Source organism: Prunus avium, chromosome 4, assembly GCF_965620075.1.
Source record: "Prunus avium chromosome 4, drPruAviu1.hap1.1, whole genome shotgun sequence".
NCBI classification, from domain to species: domain Eukaryota; kingdom Viridiplantae; phylum Streptophyta; class Magnoliopsida; order Rosales; family Rosaceae; genus Prunus; species Prunus avium.
Window position 1 is genome coordinate 26,676,880 of NC_142287.1, and position 23,945 is coordinate 26,700,824.

At 39.9% G+C, this 23,945-nt stretch overlaps 1 protein-coding gene across 1 annotated transcript; it reads left to right on the forward strand.

Annotated features, from left to right (window-relative positions):
* Window positions 1–7: 7 nt before the first annotated feature.
* LOC110753162 (protein trichome birefringence-like 42) lies at window positions 8–22,369 on the forward strand. The gene is given in 9 exon segments (XM_088252398.1): window positions 8–222; window positions 20,953–21,009; window positions 21,203–21,308; window positions 21,311–21,376; window positions 21,520–21,695; window positions 21,792–21,891; window positions 21,893–21,975; window positions 22,076–22,197; window positions 22,200–22,369. Coding segments are annotated over 9 exon segments (1,095 nt in total).
* The last annotated feature ends 1,576 nt before the right edge of the window (window positions 22,370–23,945 follow it).

Consider the following 23,945-nt stretch of genomic DNA (forward strand, 5'->3'; position numbering starts at 1 on the left):
ACCCGACATGCCAGGCATCAATACCCATATCATCTGCCATTACCTTCATGTCAACCCAAATATCAAGCCAGTGGCGCAGAAGAGACGTAACTTTGTTCCCGAGCGAGTTGTCATCATTGAGGCCGAGATCGACAAGCTTCTAGCTGCCAGTTTCATTGAAGAATTCTCCTACGCAGAATGGCAAGCAAATGTTGTTCTACTGGCAATGAAAGATAAAGGCATGTGAAGAGTTTACGTCGACTACACCGACCTCAACAAGGCACGCTCTAAAGACAACTTTCCACTGCCGAGAATTGATCAGCTTGTCTATTCAACTTCCGGCATAATCAAATCATGATGCATGAGGATGACAAGGTAAAAACCTCTTTCATCGTCGAGAAAGGGACATACTACTACAAGGTCATGCCATTTGGGCTGAAGAACGCCGAAGTAACCTACCAAAGGCTAGTGAACAAAATTTTCAAATAGCGAATTGGCAAGACTGTGGATGTCTACGTAGACGACATGCTAGTCAAAGCTCTGCAAAGAGCAGACCACGTCAAAAACCTTGCCGAAGATTTCAGCCTACTCCGAAAATACAGCATAAAGTTGAACTAGAGAGAAAAGCACATTTGGAGTCTCATCCGGCTGATTCCTGGGATATTTGGTCAACTAAAAAGGAATTGAGGCACATCCAAATCAAATCAATGCTATACTCAACATGAAGTTGCCTGCCACAACCAAGGAGATAAGTTGCCTGCCACAACCAAGGAGATACAAAGTCTAACGATAAAGCAGCAGCTCTCAACCGATTCCTCTCAAAATCAACCAACAAATGCAAGCCATTCTTCGAAGCATTGAAGAAAAGGCAAAATGACAAGTGGGACGAAGAGTGCAAAGTAGCCTTTCAAAGCTTAAAGACCTACCTCACTTCGCCTCCCCTACTCTCAAAACTGATACCAGGCGAAGACTTGTTCATCTACCTAGCGGTGTCCAACTCAGCCGTCAGCTCAGCTCTCATCCGAGAAGAGCTAGGGGCACAACATTTGGTATTCTACACTTCAAAAGCTCTCCTCGACGCAAAGACTGGCTACCCGAAAATGCATAGGCTAATTTTTTCGCTTGTAGTTTCTGCAAGAAAATGAAGGCCCTACTATCAAGCTCACCAAATAATTGTCATGACTGAATTCCTCTTGAGATCGATCCTCCACAGCCCCGACGCCTCTCAGCAACTCATGAAATGGGTTATCGAACGCAGTCAATACGACCTCCAATACCAGCCGAAGACTATTATAAAAGCCCAGGCTTTAGCAGATTTTGTTGTACAGTTTACTCCGATAGCTGAAGAAGAAAAGTTGGTCACGAAAAAAAATTGAGGGCAGACGATACCTCCTCTGCCGATCCAAACCTACCCAACGACATGTGGCAGTTGCGAGTAAACGGAGCATCAAATCATAAGGGATCGAGGGCAGTCGTATTAATAATCACCTCAGACGAAACTTTGTTGGAACAAGCCATCACATAAGGCTTTCCTGCTTCAAAAAACGAGGCAGAGTATGAGGCATTTCTCGCCAGACTGCGCCTAGCAAAAGAACTATCAATCAAAAGATAAGCCATCTACTCAAACTCCCAGCTAATAACGAATTAAGCCTCAGGCGAGTACATGACAAAACATCCAAGAATGATCCAGTACCTCGACAAAGTCCAAGGACTTTTGAAAGAATTCCTTACTTTCATCATTCAACAAGTTCCACGAGCAGAGAACACTCATGCAGATGCATTGGTGAGCCTAGGATCAACGCTAGACACCCAGTTTAGAAGCTCCATCCCGATCAAACACCTTAACTGACCAAACATCGAAGAAATAGAGCCAATCGACACAATGCAGATTGATGAAGACCCTAGCTGGTAAGACCCCATCATCGATTACTTGGTGAATGGAATTCTGCCAACTAACAAGTTTGAAGCTAGGAAGGTCCATCAGCAGGCCGCGAAATACTACATGCAAGATGACAAGCTCATTCGTAAATCATACTCCAGCCCTCATCTCACCTATATAAAGTACCCTCAAGCACTTGAGGTCCTCTACAAAATTCACGATGGCGAGTGTGGTAACTACTCTTGGGGTAGGTCACTAACCCAGAAGGCTCTAAAGATAGGCTATTTTTGGCCTACCATGCGCCACGACTCCACCGAATATGTCAAGAGATGTGATCGCCACCAAGGGTACAAACCGATTACTAACCTGCTTGCTGAAGTCTACTATCTGTAGAACAGTCTGTAGCCATTCATGCAATAGGCCACTAATCTAGTGGGTCCCGTGCCACCGGCACCCGCCAAGAAAGACATGATGATCGTCGTCACTGATTACTTTACTAAATGGATCGAGGTCGAAGCTCTGTCCTCTACTAAAGAAGCCGACGTGGAACGATTTGTTTGGAGAAACATCATCTGTTGGTTTGATTGCCCATAATCACCGGTTACCGACAATGGCTCACAATTCATTGGCAAGCAGATCACTGCCTTCTTTGCAAAATACAAGATCAAGCAACACATGTCCACCCGAGGTATCTACAAGGCAATGGTCAGGCAGAGGCATCCAACAAAATTATATTGGATTGCCTAAAGAAGAGACTAGAAAGGGCCGAAGGAAAATGGGTAGATGAGCTCCCTAGAGTACTATGGGATTATTGCATCACCAAGCGAAGATCGACTAACGAAACCCCATTTTCCCTTGCCTATGGGACGAAAGCAATCATCCCTCCTCACATCACTGTCCTATCCAAAAGCATTGAGGTTGGCAGTGTTGACCAGAACTCTGAACAATTGAAGCTCAACCTCGACCTACTCGAAGGAGAACGCGAGAGAGCTATTGTCTAAGTTGCCTCCTACTAGTAGCAGTTGAAGTCTTGTAACGACAAAAGGGCCAAGGTCAGGCAATTTCAACCGGGCGACCTTGTCCTCAGAAAGACTTTCATCACTGCACAGAGACAAAGATTAAAAAATATGAAACCCAATTGGGAAGGCCCCTACGTGATCAGCCAATCCGAGGGCAGAGTAAGCTATACGCTTGACACCATGCAAGTAAAAGAGATTTCATAACAAAGGAATGCCTGCCACCTCCAAAGATATTATACATGACACTTCCTCCTACCTGCTCAGTTCCAAGCTGTCAGCTGCGCAGATCTCACGGCCTGGGGTTCCGGGCCGAGGGGATGTGCGTTAACACATGGCTTCCTGCTTTTGGATGCGGTGCGGTTGTGCGCGGGCGTGCCAGCACGGTCTACCATGCGTCGAGATTTTCATGTGGATAGAATGGTCAAGTGGTGCGCCTATTTGAACTCGTCTTCTAATCAAACGATTGTAGCCGAGAGAGGAACTGATCTCGGCTGCAAGGTTCACGGCCTGAGCTACAAGGCCGTTTAGGGGTGGTGCTGATGGTGGGTTTAGGGCGGTGCTCTGGCGCGCTGCTCAGTGAGCGGCGGTCGTATGATATATGGGGTGAATGAATGAGTAACAGAGATGGTGCTTCGGCGCCTTGAAAATCAAGGGTCGTATGATATATTGATGAATGGATTTTCCTTACAAACTAACACTACTCCTAGGAAAGCAAGTAAAGATATTGAAAGTGCATTACAGGAAAATATAATTTGCTCCGGGGGAGGCTTTTGTTTGGTGTTTGAACCCTGTGAATGTAGCTTGAGCCTTGTATTTATAGGAAGAGTTCTTAGAGGAGTAATCGAGGCTAAAAATCTGCATGGTGGAGCCTGATTAGAGCAAGTGGGTAGTCCAATCGACATTTGGGATCGTGAAGTATGGTGGTGTGACTCCATAAATCCCGACGAATCTCGGTCGCCACCCTGATCGTGGGTTCTGCGCTTCTGGCCGTGGAGACGCATTTATTGTTTCTGATAGTTGGTGACCCAATCTCTCAAACTGCAAGAATTCTTGTGAGAATGTCTGCGTCTAATCACTATGATTCCTGTCACCAAACCCTGACTTCAATCACTTCCCACCTTCCCTCGTGCATTAAATGCTTATTCGTGGTTAGTGGGTTTGCTACCATAAACAGAGGCATTGCTTCATTAAATGAAGCGTGGGACCCTGCTGCCACTTGATGATCTGACCTTAGTGCCTTTGGCCGTGATTTTGTTCGGCTTCGGCCTCGGCCTATAATCAAGGCCGAGATGATCATGCCTTCACAACTTTTCCTTTGCTTTTTTAGGAAGGCCAGACATCTTGGCGAAACGTCGCGTTTTAGCCTTACGAGCAAGTGTTAGGGTCGAGAAAAGGGGCTCCCTCGGTCAGTTCTTGGCCGTGATTTATTAGGCACAAACACAAGCAGAGGACTAAGCCCTGCATATTTACGAAGAAGAGAAGCAACTGCTGCAAATTCCATAATGTGCCACACACAAAAATGGTTGCCTATGGAGCGTCTTAAGGGAGACGCAGCCCCGCAAAAAGCGCCCTTCGAGAGACGCAGAGTGCGCTAGGAATTTCCTAAGGGGGGTATCCAAGTTCCTATCTGTTTCCTAAGGGATATAGGATGGTCACACAGCGTCCTTCGGGGCACACAGCCCACAAGAAGCGTCCTTCGGGAGACACATGATGCGTCAGGAATTTCCTAAGGGAGATTTCCAGCTCCCTATCCGTATCCTAAGGGGGGGCATAATAGTCACACAGTTGCCCATAAGCATCGTCTTTTGGGAGACGCAGGGTGATGGCCAAAATTGTCATTTGGAAGACTCAACCCATAAGTAGCGTCTTTCGAGATATGTAGGGTGCGCCGGAAATTTCTTAAGAGAAATCTAGGTTCTTATCTGTTTCCTAAGGGAGGCAGGATGGTCACATGAAAGCGTCATTCGACAAATGCAGAAGACGCCAGAGTCCTTCAAAGGGTACCCAGGCTCCTGTCAGTTTCCTAAGGGAGGCATTACAACCAAAGTTTCTTGAAGGAGCAGAAGACGCCCAAAGTCACTAAAGGAGGACGCTGGCTCCTGTCAATTTCCTAAGGAAGATACACAATCAAGACACTCCGGTTACTCAAGTAGCTCACAAGACAAGCTGCAAATTGAAGTTGAAAAAATAGCTGAAATTTTCATAGCAAAGTGACTAACCAGCCAAGTTCAACCAAAAAAAGATGGTCAAACAAGAAAGCAGACTACAAAAGCTGAAAAGAAATAAATGAGTCTTCATCTACTCTGAGACGTAGGCAGATGACTCCTCCTGCCCAGCCGGCAGATCATCAGAATATGGATCATTCTGCTTCCATCTCTCAACATCCTAGGCAGGGGGCAGACCAACAACTTCCTCACGATACTCACTCAGCAACCACCAACGACCACCGCGGCTCCAACCATCTCCGACCGGCAGTCACGACAACAACTAGCCTGGTCCCACCCAGCTGGTCCTCGACGCAAAAAAGAGAAGACGAAGAAAAAATATACGTGCTCAACTTACCTTGGGATGCACAACAACTCTTCTTTTCAACAAGCAGTACAAATTCTCAAAGATCTCTCTCAAGCTAGAAAGTAGAGAAGTTAAGTTTGTGATGTAAAGAAGAGTGAAGAGAAACCCTGCATTTATACAGGTTGGGCATCCTAGGTCAATAAGGAATTGCAAGCCCATTCCTACTGGGAACCCAAATCCAAGAACAGTCAAAAACCCATTCCAACTGGGAACCCGATTTCAGAAAATTAGCAAGTCAAATACCTCCTCCACTCAGAAGCCCAAGGCACAGAAGGAAGCCCAGTTATAGCAGGGCAGCCCAACAATCAATCCACATCTCCTACATGCCACCATGGGCCATGCAGAAGCTGCGGGGCCATTTGTGGAAGCAAAATATCTAGGAATGCTAGGTCAAATAATTAAGCCAATCAATTTGAGAATTATTTGGCCTAATTGGGAGTTATTTGATTTAATTGACAATTATTCAATTCTTACCATAATTAGGGATTTGATTTAAATCAAATCCCTAATTATGTCTATCTCTCCAAATTATGGAAGAATAATTCCTTTCCATCTGTGGAATTATTCTTCCGAAACCCTAACCTCCGATGCTCTAATAAATACATGGCTACACCAAGGGTTGAGGTACGTCTAAACTTATGTCTGAAACTCTACAGAAATTTCATCTCACAAACCCTAGCCGCCATAACTATTTCTCTCTCTCACACAAGGCTTCGGCCACCACACACTGCTCCGACCACCCAGTTCACACCATACATACATATTTGTACCCTTTTGTTAGCTATTGTTTTCCTACAAACACTAGAAACCAACTTAGGCATCGGAGGGCCTTTGGCCAACATTCCCCAAGTATGGTCCTCTTATTCCGATTTGTTTTACAGGGAGAAAGAGACAACGAACACGAAGACGGAATCTTAGACGAATATTCTCGTGGGACAAAAATCGTTCCCAGAATGATGATAATATAACATTATGTGGCAACTAATGTATGCATGCCACCTCAATTAATAGGGTCACATGTAATTTAAGGATTTAATATTTATTTTTAAATAAAAAAATTAAGAAACCTAATTAGCTTGTATGTGGCCTAGGGTTGCAAGTTAAATTAGAAATTCCGATTTCGATCGATTCTGATCCGAAAATTTCCGATTTTGGTGAGTCCAAATCAATTTCAGCATCCAAAAGTTCTGAAATCCGAAAATTCAAAATGAAAAAAACAAAAAACAAAAAAACAAAAAAAAGGGGGATTGGAATTTGGAATATATCTCAAGATTTTGAAACTTCCGAATTCTGAAATTTATTTTGGTTTCAAGTTCAAACTACACATAATAACTAATTTCATGTTGAACTAAATATGACATAAAGTGAAATTGGTACTTAGGTGAAGGGGTAAATTAAAATCTCAATGGATAGATCTAAGACAACAATAATTAAAACCTCAATGGATAGTCAACAACTAGTCATAGACCTATGAACAAGCAACAGACACACGAATTCACAACAAATCAATTATTAACACCTGCAATCCTAGAAGAAAGCTAAGTGACACCCTAGGCACTCAAAAGGATCAGTCAATCTAGGCATCCCTAGTGCAAGTAACAACTAGAGTGGAGAGTGTGTGAACATTCATCATAGATCACAAGAGTATCAGACAGAGTATGACTAGTCAAACAAATAAGAACACCTAGAAATTGTTCACTCAGAAACCCAGTATTCATCAAGCATCAACACATAAAATATGGTAACCTAGAAACCCATGTTGTGTGGATTTCAGCTGCACCAAAATGGATTCAGTTGCATCCTCAACTTGTGATACTCGCAAGTGCACGAGCCGTTTGGTAGTATAGCATATGTAAGTGCGAGGTCGATCCCACGAGGATTGGTGATTGAATGATCCAATTCATTTTCCCTACACAAAACAGAAATGAAAAAAAAAGGAAATAAATAAAACAAGGAAGAAAGAAAATAACTAACTCAAGTAGATAAGTTCCCAAGTTCAATTAGATTAATGGATTGATTCTAGCTAAAGTATGATTAAGCCATGGTGTGTGGTCATAACCTTGTGTTCCTAATTCCCTAATTTGATCATTTGTTGTCTAACCTAAAATTAAGCATTAGGAACCCATTAAGCATAGAAGAACAATTTAAACAACCAAGCATGTATCTAATCCCTGTTGTCGAATGTCCATACATACTCTTCCTATTCATAGTTCAATTCGAATTAAAGCATGGTGTCTACTCTTAATTCAAACCAAGATAGCTAACATGCAAGCCTAAATGGTGATCAATCATTCAAACTAGCATATTAACTTATAAGCATAATGAATAAGAACAAAAACCATAATTGAAACTTGGAAACTTATCAAACTTGAATACTTAAGAAAGAATGTACATTACAAGAAAAATAAATTACAACTAAGAAAACATTAAAGAGAGACTAAGAGAACTTTGAGGAAGAAAGGAGAAGTGTTTGGGAAAAGTGTTTGAGGACATGGAGGCTTTTTGGAGAAGAAAGTAGAAGTAGAGAGTTGTTTGAGAAAGTGTTTGGAGAACATGGAGAATGTTTGTGAACTTGGAGACTTTGGGAACTTAGGGAGTGGAGAGAAAGGTGTTTGTGAAGTGTTTGAGACATGGAGACTTTTGGAAGAGAAGGTTTGAGAACTTGGAGGATTTGGAGAAGAAAGTAGAGAGGTGTTTTGAGAGCTTTGTGGATTTTGGAAGAGAGTGTTTAGGAACTTTGAGAATTTGGAAGAGAGTGGTTGAGAACTTGGAGGATGTTTGTGAACTTGGAGAATTTGAGAACTTAGGGAAGGAAGAGAAATGTGTTTGTGAAGTGTTTGAGACATGGAGACTTTTGGAAGAGAAGGGAAGTAGAGAGATGTTTGAGAACTTTGAGGATTTTGGAAGAACATGTGTTTGAAAGCTTTAGAGAATTAGAAGAAGAGAAAGGAAAAGTGTTTGATATTTAGTACAAAGAAAATTTAATAGAATGATCTTATTACAACAATTGAGAACTACAAAGGGAAACTAAGAGAATTTGAGGGAGAAAAGGGAAGGGAGCTCTAGAGAAGTGTTTGAGAGCTCCCCCCCCTTGGGGTGTTATTACAAGCTTAGAGAACTTCCCTATTTATAGGCCTAGGGGAAGTGAAAATCAGAATTCAATAAGACTAATGCATACAACACTTGAATTATAAAATCTGAAATGGTTGATGCACTTGTATTAGAAAATCTTGAATTGGTTGATGCACTTCACCACTAAATCCCACCAGCAGCCCTAGCTCATCTTCATGTCACCATGACCAAGCTTCCAACCAGAAATGATAGCTCATACCTAGCTCACCATGACCAAGCATCCAACCAGCACATGCTGAGGTCAGCATGACCAGCAACTTCAAGGGCTTACAACTTGGGCTTCTATTAATCAAATTAGGACTTTAAGCACTCTAAATTGAAGTTCAGAATGTCTTGTTTCCAGCCATATGTTATTTGGGCCAATCCAAGGTCGGAGGAAGAAGTTAAGGCCGAAACAAATTGCTAACTCATTTTCCGCGCTGATAAGATCCATCCTGAGCATGGTTCTGTGTTTGCTAGGTAACGGACTCCAGATTTATCCAATGGGGCTGAATTTTGGATATGTTATAGTACACACCAATTGGAGCAACTTTCATGAAGAATGTGGCCTCATCCGAGCTATGTAGGTTGCTGAAACAAAGCTTGCAATATGACCTACGGAACTGGACTGGCAGGGGGCTGTAGCCATAATGAATTTGTCTTTAAGCTCTTCATCAATTCATCCAAATTAGGCCTTAACATGCTTGAATTGCATGAATTATGTTCTCCAAAGCCATCATTGTTACCTAAAGCTCAATTAACTGAAAGATAAACACAAAAAGGATTAAAAGCACAAGTTTAACTCAAAAACATAACCAAATCATAAGCTAGAAGGGTAAGAAATAATATACAATTATGAACCGATCAAATACCCCCAAACCTAGATTTTGCTAGTCCTCGAGCAAAACAACACAAAACAAAGTTAAAAACAAAACTAGAAGTTAACTAAACCACTTTCGTAGGTAACTCGATTGCATTTAGCATATGCAACAAGCCTTTAAACCTCTAGGCATCCCTAGTAGGAGGAGTTGTGTCTCCTGAGGGTTTAACAGATACGATACCCACAAACGTTTTACTGACTCTGTAAAACAAAGTAATTAGAAAACTTAAAGATTGTTAGTCCTTAAGCAAAACCAAAAACAAAAACAAACACAAAAACACAAAGAACTTAAAACAATTTTTCCGAACATTTTCTGAAGAGAAATGACTCGTGCACATGACTTAAACGTTTTAACAATAAAAGCTCAATTTTTAGACATTATTTACAAAGCGGCAAAGTTCTAAACACAATATGCTCAAAGTGTAGTAGTGTGATAGCCAAATGCAACAAATTCCCCAATCTTAGTTTTCACACAATTTCAAAAATCATACAAAGCATAAGTTCAACTTCAAATCTCACCAAAGTTGTCCTCTCACAAATGAATCACTCAGAAGAGGGCTATAATGCACACTCAGTTATAAACATGAGAATAGAGTTAAACCATAAGGGACTTAACTCGCAATAGAAATATGAAGAACTTGCATTAATATGATCTCAAGAAGGATGTCAAACACTTAAAAGTAGAAAAATGAATGCAATTCAACCACATGACATTTAATATCAATTTAGGTCTTTAACATGGGTTGTAATGGGGCCAAGGGTGTAAGGTGAGTAAGAAATGAAGGATATGGATAATACAAAGTCCAAGGAACTCGCAATGCAAGAGCATAAAATAATTGTTTACAAGACTTCGAATCATCACGATTAGATTTTTTTCTTTTACCTGATCAAAACTCCTTATACCCTTCATTTACATTGATTCACTCCTTTCCTGAACAACCACCAATTTATTTTGAAGGCCCAAAAATGAAATTTCATTCAACCACCACTTAATCACAACTTTTCTCTTTTCTTTCACCAATTGTGTGATTTTTTTTTTTCTTCGAAATTCCCAAACTTAGTATGAAAAACACATCCCAATTAAAGCTCATGAGTTCCTTAGAAAGGTAAATATTTGTTTTTCAGGCTAAGGCGAGGAAATATAATTGGTTAAATGAAAGAAAAGGTTTACATGTAGGCTCAAAATGGTTAACAATGGAAAATCATGCTTAAGCATGCATAAGGTTAGCTTGAAAGGCACAAACGATCCAAAGAGGGCCTTAATATCACTTCTTAAATGTCGTGAAGTCAAATTGCATAAGAATGAATGACTTTTAAGTGTTCAACCAAATCAATAAATAATGAGATCAAACAACAACTTTGATGACAAGAAAATAAGAGTATGTATATAACACTCATGAATTGAAGTACAAGGCTCAAAAGCTCACTTTATATGGTTATATAAGTCTAATTTGTGCTTGATACAATTCTTTGGGTCATGCAAATCCTTTAATTGGAAAATTATGAAACAAATGGCAAGTGTAAAGAAGGTTTCAAACATATCATGCTAGAACAATGCCAAATTTTTTTTTATTTTTTAATAAAGAAAAAAAAACACTAAAATAAAATGAAATCCAATTTTTATTTAAGTCATGCAAACATTTATCTCATCATAAGTGTTCGGAAAGTGACTCAAAACAAAAACAAAACAAAACAATACTTAAAATAAAAACAAGCAAAAAAATAAATAATTTTTTTTTTTCAATTATTATTTTTTTTAATTTTAAGAAAAACCAAATTTACTTGCTAAACTCCAATACCCCCAAACCTAGAAATGAACATTGTCCTCAATGTTTAAAAATTAGCCACAACCAATGTCATAACAACAAATGAAGGGTATTAAAGCAAATAAAAATCACAAAACATACAAAAATAAAATAAAACAATTACAAAATAAAAATTACAAAACAAACAATCAAATAAAATAAAATAAAATAAATAAATAAATAAAACACGAAACAGTAAAACACTCAAAACAGTAAGCCCTAACAGATAGTCTTACACAAACTGAAACCCAAACAATTGAAAGCCCAACCCAAAATGAAATTAACCCAACAACGGTAAAACCCGACCCAACATAAAATCTGAAGCCCACACGTTTAAATTTAATTTTTTTCTTAAAAAGATAAAACGTGAATTATGAGCGCAAAGCGGGATTTCTAAAAAGAGGGAATGTGGTCCCTGATGTCGTTTCATGGATAGTCACGGGCAGAAAGCAGGAGCCACGTGTCGACGCATAGAGGCGCCGCAGATCCACAAGCGAAAATTACGGGCTCATGGAAAGGCGCGACAACTTTGCTGAACGCGTCCGTTCAGACAAAGCAAGTCGTGACAAATGTGTTGGAAACGGTTGGAAAGTGAGAAGGTTGTGGGACTCGAGGAACGCTGGATATTCAGAAAACGCTTAGACGCTGCAACGGCTAGGGTTTGTTTGTCAAAGACTACATCTATAAGAAGGAAAAAGAAGGGAAAAAAAACAAAAAACAAAAAACACACAAACTCAGAAACACAAAAGAGAAAAGAAGCAAGAAAAAGAAAAAAAAAAAAGTGAGAAATCAAATGGCTTCTTCCTACCCCTTTTCGTTAGATCTCAACCTAGCTCCACCAACTCAGACACGAGGCCAAGCAGTAGCACCAGTATGGATGCCCTACTTTGCCTCCGCACGGGGGCCTGTGACTGTCAATGACTCAATACTCCTGGACAACGATGTTGCCATTGGAGTTTGCAGAAATTTAGTGACTCCCAAAGATATACGTGTGTTCGGGACAAGGGATGACAACCGGGTCACGAGTGATGCCCTGGCACTGAGCGTGCAGAGTACAGCATGTGTCGCAAGTTTGGGTCATCGCCTACTTGCGAAGTCCCATGAGGTAGAGGTGCTTAAAGCTCAGTTGGCGGCGGAGCGAAGTTTGGTTGAAGACTGTCAGAGTGCTATAAAAAGCTTGAAAAGGGAGAGGTCAAGGATTGTGGAGGTGAATCGACACCAGCTAGAAGTATTGCGAGACGAGAATAAAAACCTATCAAAAATGGTAGAGTTGTACTCTCGCGACATGCGAAAACAGCTGGAGGACCTAGACCGACCGGGTAAACGCAAACAAGCAGATCGCGAGAGTAGTTACGCTCAAGCTAAGATTGCGATCTTTGGGAGCTCAAGTGATGAGCCCCAAGAAGCTGTGCGTGAAGCCCCGGAAGAGGACAGCCAGAGGGCCAAACTCAAAGCTCCAATGGTCGAGACACCAAGCACCGAGAAGAAATGATTTCCTACTGCATTATTGTTGTTTTTATTTTATTTTGTTGTTTTTGTATTTTCGTTATTTTGTTTCGGAAATAAAAGAGTAAGGTTGCAGAAAGAAAAAGAAAAAGAAAACACACTTCCCAACTAAAATAAAACAAAGACGACAAACGAAAAAGAAAACACATTTCCCTAACTAAAATAAACTAAAGATGATAGCCGAAAGGGAAAAGCAAAAACACAAAGCTCTAGAAAATGAAAGTAACGGGCAAAAACATTAAACACCAGAAAACACGGAGGAAAAAAAAAAGAAAAGTAAAGTAAAGGTGCTCCCCCTTGAAGCGATTAGGTCGAGCATGCCCGGGAAATCCGAAATGGTGTTGGCTCTCTCTCATCAGCATATGTCTATTTAAACCACACCTCTGCAAGCGGATGATACCCAGCATTTCTTCCTGCAAACTCAAGGAAAAACATCAAAAAATTCAGAAGCAAAAGAAATGGCATCCTCATGCACTCACCTTGATGATCTCAACCTTGAGCTCTCACTTGCACCACCGAATGCCCAAACAAGGGCTCCTCCAAACACTGTCTTTCCAAACTCTTCATATCATCACGGCACGGCCTCAAACTTTGCTGAGGCAATACCGAACTTTTCTGAGGCACTGTCGAACAAAGCAGTGCTGCTAGGAGGCATGATTAGCAGCAAGCTCACTCCGACAGATCATCTGCATGTGGCACAGAGGTCTGATAAGGCAGCGGTAGAGGAGTCCCACAATTTAACTGTGCTCCACGCGGTCTCCGCTACCAATTTGGGCATGCGATTACTGGCGAGGACAAGGGAGTGTGCCGCGATGAGCGAGGAAATAGTTTCCTTGAAGGCTATGGTGGCGGATTTGCAGAAGCGGCTCTACTGTGCCAATCAGCACGTGGAAGCACTGCAGAGAAAAAATGAGGACCATGTGGAGTTGCTGCAGATTCTACAAGTGCGAGAAAATAGAGGCAAGCCATGATGATGATGGAGATGAAGAAGATGAAGAAGATGATGATGAAGATGATGATGATGTTGTTATTTTGTTATTTTGTTATTTTGTTTTTGTTTTTTTTGTTTTTTTGTTTTTTTTTTTTTTATGCAATGTTTGAATTGAAATAAAGTTTGTTTTTAACACTCAGAGAAAAAAAAACTAACTAACTAACCATACCACGTAAATAAATACATAAACTAACTTAACAAAACAAAAACAAAGACTTAACAGAAAAGAAAACAAAGAAAATAAAAAAAAATAAAAAAAAAAACAAAACAAAAAAAAAAAACTTAATTTAAAAACACACGAATATACAAGCAACTCATGGATGACCAGTTAAGGGCCTCAGAAAACACAGCCAGGGGATCCGGGAAGGTTGGAGGGGTCACAATGGTCCCGCTTAAAACCCAAACTTCTTAGACACCGAAGGTGTCGCCTATAGAACTCCTAGACACTGTATTGACGGAAGTGCTCACTGGAGTTACCATAAGTCAGCTCATATGAAAAATCTTTTTAAAATTTTTAAGATAAGAAACAAAAACAAATAAAGATAAAATGGAACAACAAACCATAAACGAAAATGAACTAAGTACTCTAAACAAATTCAAACAAACAACATAAATTGTTGTACTAAAAGAAACAAACCAATAAACCAAAGAAAAACACAAACAGCACTTTCTATCACCCGTTTATCACCATTTGGACAGATTCGTTTCTATGTTTTTCAGCTTCGACCTCTGTTCAGTTTTTAGGCTATAACTTTCCAACCGTAAGTCCAAATTTTACGTTCTTTATATGGTTGGATTCAGCACAGAAAAACAAAGAACTCAACGCGGACCAAAAGGTAAAAACAATGACGGAAAGAAACATAATTCAAATAAGAGAAAGGATTGAAATGCTCCCCCTTGAAGCGATTAGGTCGAATGTGATGCACTTGGAGGTCGCGACTTCTCCCATTGCTCCACACTTCCCATTCTTATGATTGAGGTTGCCATCTCTCTCCATTTTTATTAAGCTATCATAAATTGCTAAAACAAACACACAAACTTGAAATGGAATTAAAAGGATTAAGAAATAAAAACTAAAATGAAAAGGAAAATCAACACACATCCAATTTCATGCTTCAAAGCAACAAGCACCAATGGGTTGTGTAAGCTGGGACTTAAACCCAGTTCTCTTGCTTGTTGGGCAATTGTCCTTTTCTGTTGGACTACAAACACAACTTGTCCATTAACGTCATTAACTTTAAAACTTGAAATTGTCTAGAAAAACATGAAAATGAAAAATAAAAATAAAACAAGTAGGGAAAAGAAATAGAACCAAACTATGTTGCCAATCCCCGGCAACGGCGCCAAAAACTTGTTGTGTGGATTTCAGCTGCACCAAAATGGATTCAGTTGCATCCTCAACTTGTGATACTCGCAAGTGCACGAGCCGTTTGGTAGTATAGCATATGTAAGTGCGAGGTCGATCCCACGAGGATTGGTGATTGAATGATCCAATTCATTTTCCCTACACAAAACAGAAATGAAAAAAAAAGGAAATAAATAAAACAAGGAAGAAAGAAAATAACTAACTCAAGTAGATAAGTTCCCAAGTTCAATTAGATTAATGGATTGATTCTAGCTAAAGTATGATTAAGCCATGGTGTGTGGTCATAACCTTGTGTTCCTAATTCCCTAATTTGATCATTTGTTGTCTAACCTAAAATTAAGCATTAGGAACCCATTAAGCATAGAAGAACAATTTAAACAACCAAGCATGTATCTAATCCCTGTTGTCGAATGTCCATACATACTCTTCCTATTCATAGTTCAATTCGAATTAAAGCATGGTGTCTACTCTTAATTCAAACCAAGATAGCTAACATGCAAGCCTAAATGGTGATCAATCATTCAAACTAGCATATTAACTTATAAGCATAATGAATAAGAACAAAAACCATAATTGAAACTTGGAAACTTATCAAACTTGAATACTTAAGAAAGAATGTACATTACAAGAAAAATAAATTACAACTAAGAAAACATTAAAGAGAGACTAAGAGAACTTTGAGGAAGAAAGGAGAAGTGTTTGGGAAAAGTGTTTGAGGACATGGAGGCTTTTTGGAGAAGAAAGTAGAAGTAGAGAGTTGTTTGAGAAAGTGTTTGGAGAACATGGAGAATGTTTGTGAACTTGGAGACTTTGGGAACTTAGGGAGTGGAGAGAAAGGTGTTTGTGAAGTGTTTGAGACATGGAGACTTTTGGAAGAGAAGGTTTGAGAACTTGGAGGATTTGGAGAAGAAAGTAGAGAGGTGTTTTGAGAGCTTTGTGGATTTTGGAAGAGAGTGTTTAGGAACTTTGAGAATTTGGAAGAGAGTGGTTGAGAACTTGGAGGATGTTTGTGAACTTGGAGAATTTGAGAACTTAGGGAAGGAAGAGAAATGTGTTTGTGAAGTGTTTGAGACATGGAGACTTTTGGAAGAGAAGGGAAGTAGAGAGATGTTTGAGAACTTTGAGGATTTTGGAAGAACATGTGTTTGAAAGCTTTAGAGAATTAGAAGAAGAGAAAGGAAAAGTGTTTGATATTTAGTACAAAGAAAATTTAATAGAATGATCTTATTACAACAATTGAGAACTACAAAGGGAAACTAAGAGAATTTGAGGGAGAGAAGGGAAGGGAGCTCTAGAGAAGTGTTTGAGAGCTCCCCCCCCTTGGGGTGTTATTACAAGCTTAGAGAACTTCCCTATTTATAGGCCTAGGGGAAGTGAAAATCAGAATTCAATAAGACTAATGCATACAACACTTGAATTATAAAATCTGAAATGGTTGATGCACTTGTATTAGAAAATCTTGAATTGGTTGATGCACTTCACCACTAAATCCCACCAGCAGCCCTAGCTCATCTTCATGTCACCATGACCAAGCTTCCAACCAGAAATGATAGCTCATACCTAGCTCACCATGACCAAGCATCCAACCAGCACATGCTGAGGTCAGCATGACCAGCAACTTCAAGGGCTTACAACTTGGGCTTCTATTAATCAAATTAGGACTTTAAGCACTCTAAATTGAAGTTCAGAATGTCTTGTTTCCAGCCATATGTTATTTGGGCCAATCCAAGGTCGGAGGAAGAAGTTAAGGCCGAAACAAATTGCTAACTCATTTTCCGCGCTGATAAGATCCATCCTGAGCATGGTTCTGTGTTTGCTAGGTAACGGACTCCAGATTTATCCAATGGGGCTGAATTTTGGATATGTTATAGTACACACCAATTGGAGCAACTTTCATGAAGAATGTGGCCTCATCCGAGCTATGTAGGTTGCTGAAACAAAGCTTGCAATATGACCTACGGAACTGGACTGGCAGGGGGCTGTAGCCATAATGAATTTGTCTTTAAGCTCTTCATCAATTCATCCAAATTAGGCCTTAACATGCTTGAATTGCATGAATTATGTTCTCCAAAGCCATCATTGTTACCTAAAGCTCAATTAACTGAAAGATAAACACAAAAAGGATTAAAAGCACAAGTTTAACTCAAAAACATAACCAAATCATAAGCTAGAAGGGTAAGAAATAATATACAATTATGAACCGATCAACCCACCAATTAAAAAAAACTAGAGATCATCAAATAACACTATTTGAGAATTCCTTCAACTACATGGACTATATATATACACGTATGAATGTAATATATAAATAAGAAGCCATATGCTAAACTCAATCCTTATCAACCATTTCCCTACTGGTTATAAAAATATCTATTTATTTCTCTTTAAAAAAAGATATATTTATTGGTTTAGCAAATTTGTCCAAATTCACCTTAAGTACCTCAACCCATCAAGAACCTGCATGTGCAGTCATTCATCGTACCCCTGAATCTTCTAATGCCAAAATGGAATAATAGAAATAATTGCCTATCAGAAAAACTACATGTTTGGAAATTCCAGAATGTCCACAAAGTAAGTTGGGTTTCCACATGTTGCTTCAACATATGCCCATAGTCCTTTTGCTTAAAATGTCGATTAATCCTCTGACAGTTACTTTGAAATGAAATAGAAGAGATAAAGAAGTAATCTCTCTGCATGGCCACTAATACCCTTTTGCTTTCTGTTGTAGCTGGGTACGAACTCCGTATAAATTGTGGTGGAGAAGCAGTAACTGTTAATGGGTCCAAGTTGATGGTGACACAGATTCAGTTGGACATTCATCATTTCGCCAGAGCTCAACAAATTGGGCTTTGTTAAATTTAATCCACACTTGTCTTGAAGAATTTAGAAAAATCTAGAAAAATAAGTAGAAACCTCAAGAAATATCCACCAATTTTGACAAAGTCAAACTTTAAGATATAATTGTTGTAGGCATTCTAGAAAAGTCAGAATAAAAATCTTGTAAATTAGTGACTATGAGAAGAAAGCCAAGTCCACCGACTTGGACAATGGCGGCAGCCTATATCTATAAATAGGTGTTGCCTCTTGTATAAGTGAGCTAAGAAAGAAGAGGCCAATAAGATAGAAAATAGGAAAAAGGTCAATAAGCATAGTAAATAATTTCTAGTTGCTAAGCCAAGTCCTCTATAAAGCCTTAGATGTTGAATAAATAAAATCACTTTGTTGTTCACCCTAAAAACCCAACAGGCTTTAAGCAGCACTGGTTACTTTCCTGATGATAACCGTGAAGACACCCTTATCCAAAATAATGAATCTATACTCTCCATGGCCAATCCACAACTGTACATGAATGCACGCCTTTCTCCCATCTCTCTAACTTATTATGGGTTTTGTCTGGGAAATGGAAACTACACTGTAAACCTCCATTTTGCAAAGACAGGGTTTACAAATGGCCTCTTCTTTCCATTGTCATATTGCAACCCTACCAAGTACATGGAAATAGTGATGCAGGCGCAGGCGCAGGGCATGATAAACAATCAAATGGCTGCAATTACTTTCAAGGAAGTTGTATAATTGATCCTTCAGATATACATCCACTCTACGATTCATCGAAGTGTCCATTCATCAATCGAGCATTCGATTGCCTGAAGAACGGTAGACCTTGTTGGTGAAAATGGACAAACACTTTCACTCACTCCCCTAATGATCTTGTTGTTGATGGATTTTGTGACACACACAAAGATGGATGAATCACACGCACACACTTGAGAAACCAACCAAGCACAAAGTGACACAAGTATTTTAGAGGTTCAACAATTGCCTACATCCTCTTGGTGATCCCCTTGAGAAATTCACTAATGAAAGAATAAGTTACAACTTTGGTTTACACAAAAACCCCCTTAGAACTGTATTCTCTCCCAAGCTCTCTTTTCTCTCTCACCCCTTGCTCAACACTTTGATGCACTTGTGAACACTCTCTCACACTTGATGTTTCCCTTCTTTGGTGTCTAGACTCTCAAGACCCAACTCAGCTCCTTCTTGAACTGATTGCCCTCTCTCTCTTCCTCTCTTGGTGAGTTAAACCACTCTTGGACACACTAGCTCCCAGCTACTTGTCCACTCCTTGAGAAGTAAAACCACACATGTTGTCTTGCTTCCTCTTCCCTTTAATACACAAGACTTTGGACTTCATAAGAGACTCCTTCTTTCCTCTCATGTTCTGCCCTTGGTTACCTAACATGGACCACAACTTGGGCAGACCAAAGGCTAGGCATTGATAGCTGCAACTTCAGCCACCCTATCTAGAGCTATAGGGTAAGTACTCTTTGAAACAAGTCAACAATCCTCATTCAATGGTGCTCCAGCTTTTCCAGCACCTTGCTAGACCTCCTAGAACCTGTCTGCCGCGCAAATCTCATGGCCTGGAGTTCCGGGCCGAGGGGGTATGCGTTGACACGCGGTTTCCTGCTTTTGGGAGCGGTGCGGTTGTGCGCGGGCGTGCCAGCACGGTCTACCGTGCGTCGAGATGTTGATAAGTGTAGGATGGATAAGTGGTGCGCCTATTTGAACTCGTCTTCTAATCAAACGATTGTAGCCGAGAGAGGAACTAGTCTCGGCTGTTAGGTTCATGGCCTGAACTACAAGGCCGTTGAGTGATGGTGTTGGTGGTGGGTTTTGGGCGGTGCTCCGGCGCGTCGCTCAGGGAGCGACGGTCGTATAATATATGGGGTGAGGGACGAACAACAGAGATGGTGCTCCTGCGCCTTGAAAATCAAGGGTCGTATGATATATTGATGAATGAATTTTCCTTACAGTCTAACACTACTCCTAGGAAAGCAAGTAAAGATATTGAAAGTGCATTACAGGGAAAAATAAGTTGTTCCGTGGGAGGCTTTGGTTTGGTGTTTGAACCCTTTGAATGTAGCTTGAGCCTTGTATTTATAGGAAGAGTTCCTGGAGGAGTAATCGAGGCTGAAAATCTGCATGGTGGAGCCTGATTAGAGCAAGTGGGTAGTCCAATCGACATTTGGGATCGTGAAGTATGGTGGTGTGACCCCAATCCCGGTGAATCTCGGCCGCCGCTCTTGATCGTGGGTTCTGAGCTTCTGGCCGTGGAGACGCATTTATTGCTCTGATAGTTGGTGACCTTTTCTCTTAAGCTACAAGGATTCTTGTGAGAATGTCTACGTCTAATCACTCTGTCTTCTGTCGCCAAAACCTGACTTCAGTCACTTCCCACCTTCCATCGTGCATTAAATACTTATTTGTGGCCAGTGGGTTTGCTGCATTAAACAGGCACTACTTCATTAAATGAAGCATGGGTCCCTGCTATCATGTGATGATCTGACTTTAATATTTCTGGCCTCGATTTTACTCGGCCTCGGCCTCGGCCCGCAACCGAGGCCGAGATGAACATGCCTTAGCGTTTTTCTTTTGTCTTCAGGAAGGCAAAGTACCTTGGCGAAACGCTGTGTTTTAGCTTCTCGAGAAAGTGCTAGGGTCGAGAAAAAGGGGCTCCTTCGGCCAGCTCATGGCCGTGATTTATTAGGCACAAACAGAACCCATAACACACCTTAGAGGCCCGAGGAATTAGGTAGGGAACCAACATGTGAAGACCTCTTGAAAAACGCGTGGAAGAAAACAACACAGCAGCACTGGCGACCGGTTGCTTTACACTCTGCCTGAAAGCGACCAATCGCTTGCACCTTGCGACCGGTCGCTTTTCTCGACTTCCAGCTTCTCCTCCAGACTTCGAATCTGCTTCAAAATGACCGGTCGCTTTTCCCTTGCGACCAATCGCCTCCTCCTTCACTTGCATACTAAATGTGAGCCAATTTTACAACAGACCTGATAAAGAGTACCTCAGATATAGATGGAAGCCAACTGGATGTGACCTTCCAAGGTAAAACAGTTCCTCTTCTTACAGGGGTTTTATTCTTCTTTGATATCATTTCACGATCGTCATAAATAAAACTGTTTGTACCACATTACTGACTAAATCTCTCAAAACACGATATGTAACGTTTATATATATATATATATGTGTGTGTGTGTGTGTGTGTGTGTGTGTGACATGTTTTGCAAATGGAGCACAGATTCAATGGTGAGGACATGCTGAGGAGGTTAAAGGGGAAGAAGATGTTATTCGTAGGGGACTCTCTAAGCTACAACTAATAGCAGTCACTAGTATGCATGTTGCATATGCTGATGTGCCTCAAACCAATTATACTCTCACAAGCAAAGGTGGCCTCTCCACGTTCTATTTGCCTGTGAGTTTTCTGCGTCCTAAATCAATCAAAAAAACTTATTGACTTAATCCATTCTATTTATCATACATTTTTAATAATGGAGTGGATCTTTTGATTTTGTTGACAAGAGTCCGACCCAGGCTTATAAGATGTGAATTTTGCAGGATTATGGAGTTTCTGTGTCGCTATCCCGAAATCAATTTCTAGTGGATCTAGTCAAAACAAAAATGGGCAGGGTTTTGAAGCTTGACTCCATTGAAAATGGCAAGACATGGAAAGGATACGACTTGCTTATCTTCAATACTTGGCATTGGTGGCTCCATACGGGAAGGCTACAATCGTGAGATACATACAAACCTCAAAATATATGATACGTTAAATAGTCTGATAATTGAATTGTTTTATGTGGGATAATTGTTTTATGTGGGAGTTTTAGGTGGGACTACATTGAAGCAGGAGGAAAGGTGCTCAAGGATATGGATCGTTTGGATGCTTTTAGGGAGGGATTAACTACTTGGTCCAAGTGGGTGAAACTCTAATGTTCATCCCAACAACACCAAAGTTTTCTTTCAAGGCATTTCTCCAACCCACAATAACTATGTCCTCATTAATTATTTTCTGTTTTAAATATTAATTAATTATAAATTACAATATCTTGGTTTAATTTCTCCCAGAAAAAAAAAAGGAAAAGAAAGGTATTAATCTTTTTTTTTTCGGTAGTGGAAAAGAATGGGGCTCAAATTCAACAACTTGCAATGGAGAAACTCAACCTATAAGTGGCTCAATATATCCAGGAAGCTCTCCACCTGCAACAACTGTGGTCAACGATGTGTTGACTAAAATGTTCCAGTAACTTTGCTGGACATAACTTTACTTTCGCAGCTGAGAAAAGATGGGCACCCTTCTGTTTATGCCGGTGATGGAAAGAAGGGAAATGACTGTAGCCACTGGTGCCTTGCTGGTGTCCTTGATACCTGGAATGAACTTTTGTATGCAATTCTTGTGACTAAGTAAAGACTAGGGAGGAGATGATGATACAATAAATAACTTGGTCAATCAAAATAAAAAGTGTCAAAAACAGATGCTAAAAGTAATTCTTATTATATACTACATGTTGGGTTTTATTCTGCGGGCACAACTCTTTTAGTTCATTTAATAACAAGCATATCTCATTGTTTCCCATAGGAAAAAAAAAACAAACAAAAAAAAACTATAACCATCAACATTATCATCTCCTCTCACTCTTTAAATTAGGGCTGGACACAATTTGGTCTAGTCGATTATTTTGTACAAATCAGCCACCAAACTAATGTCCTCGGCAACCAAAAGTCGAGAATCGAGACTGACCCAACACGAGCATATACCGACCACTTCTAAAATTTTGGTTGGTATAAAACTCACTACAATACCAGAGGAGTTTCAACCTTAGTATAAGCTCATGTTTGCGGCCACTATAATTAGAAATATTAGTGGTGGGCTCGGTCTGGGTTGGTTCGATTTTGGGCTCAATCCGGACACCGAACCATGGGCCTCGGTTTGGTTATTTTGGAAACCGGAACCAAATCATATTTGATGAAAACCGACCACTTCAGTTAACCGGACTTAGTGGGTTGGTTTAGTTCGGTTTGGATTTTTTGGATTTCTGAGAGAGAGAGAGAGAGAGAGAGAGAGAGAGAGAGAGAGAGAGGAAGAAGAAGAAGAAGAAGAAGAAGGAAAAATAAATTTAAAAAAAGGGAGACCGGGAGAGGGAGTGAACATAGACGTTAGAAGAAGGAGAAAAAAAATAGAGAGAGAGAGAGAGAGACTGATGGAGACAAGACAGACGGAGGGATGGAGAGACAAGTAAAAGAAAAAAGAATAAAAACAAAGAGAAGACAAGATGCATGCGTGTGTTAGGGGTTTTAAAAAAAATTCAATTAGGCATGTGTGTTGGCATGCCCAACAACAAAAGCTAGCTTTTTATTATTATTTTTACTTCTTTAACCTATGTATTATGTATTATATATATATATATATATATATATTATTTATTTAATACCATTGGTTTGGTTTGGTTAAACTGTGATTTTGGATATTGCAAACCATACACCAAACCATATATTTCGGTTTAGTTTAAGTTCAAATTGATGATCAAAAAAATTTGAAAAAAAACCAAACCAACTCAAACCATTAGTTTGGTTTGGGCGATTTGACCGAGTTACCGGTCTGAATGCCCAGCCCTAAGAAATATATAAGCTTTGAAATAATATCAACTAGTCTCTCCACATGCGCTTCCTCGTCTGCGAGAGGCTTTTTTTTTAAAATTTAAATTTATTTTAGAATTAAAAAAAGATAATGGGTAGTTGTGTTCCATAAAAATAGAATCCATTATCTGATTTTTCTTTTTTCTTTTTTAATTTTTTTTTAAATATAAAAAAGTGTGAAAATCCACCACATCGATTTGGATTTTTTTTTTTTAAATGTTGGGATTTTTTTTTAATCACTCTAATCTAGCATTACCTGGAAATCTAGCACATTGATAATTAATATCCGGGCAATCCTCCTCGTTAACTATTTTTCTTTTCCTCAATCATATTCTCAGCACGCGCTT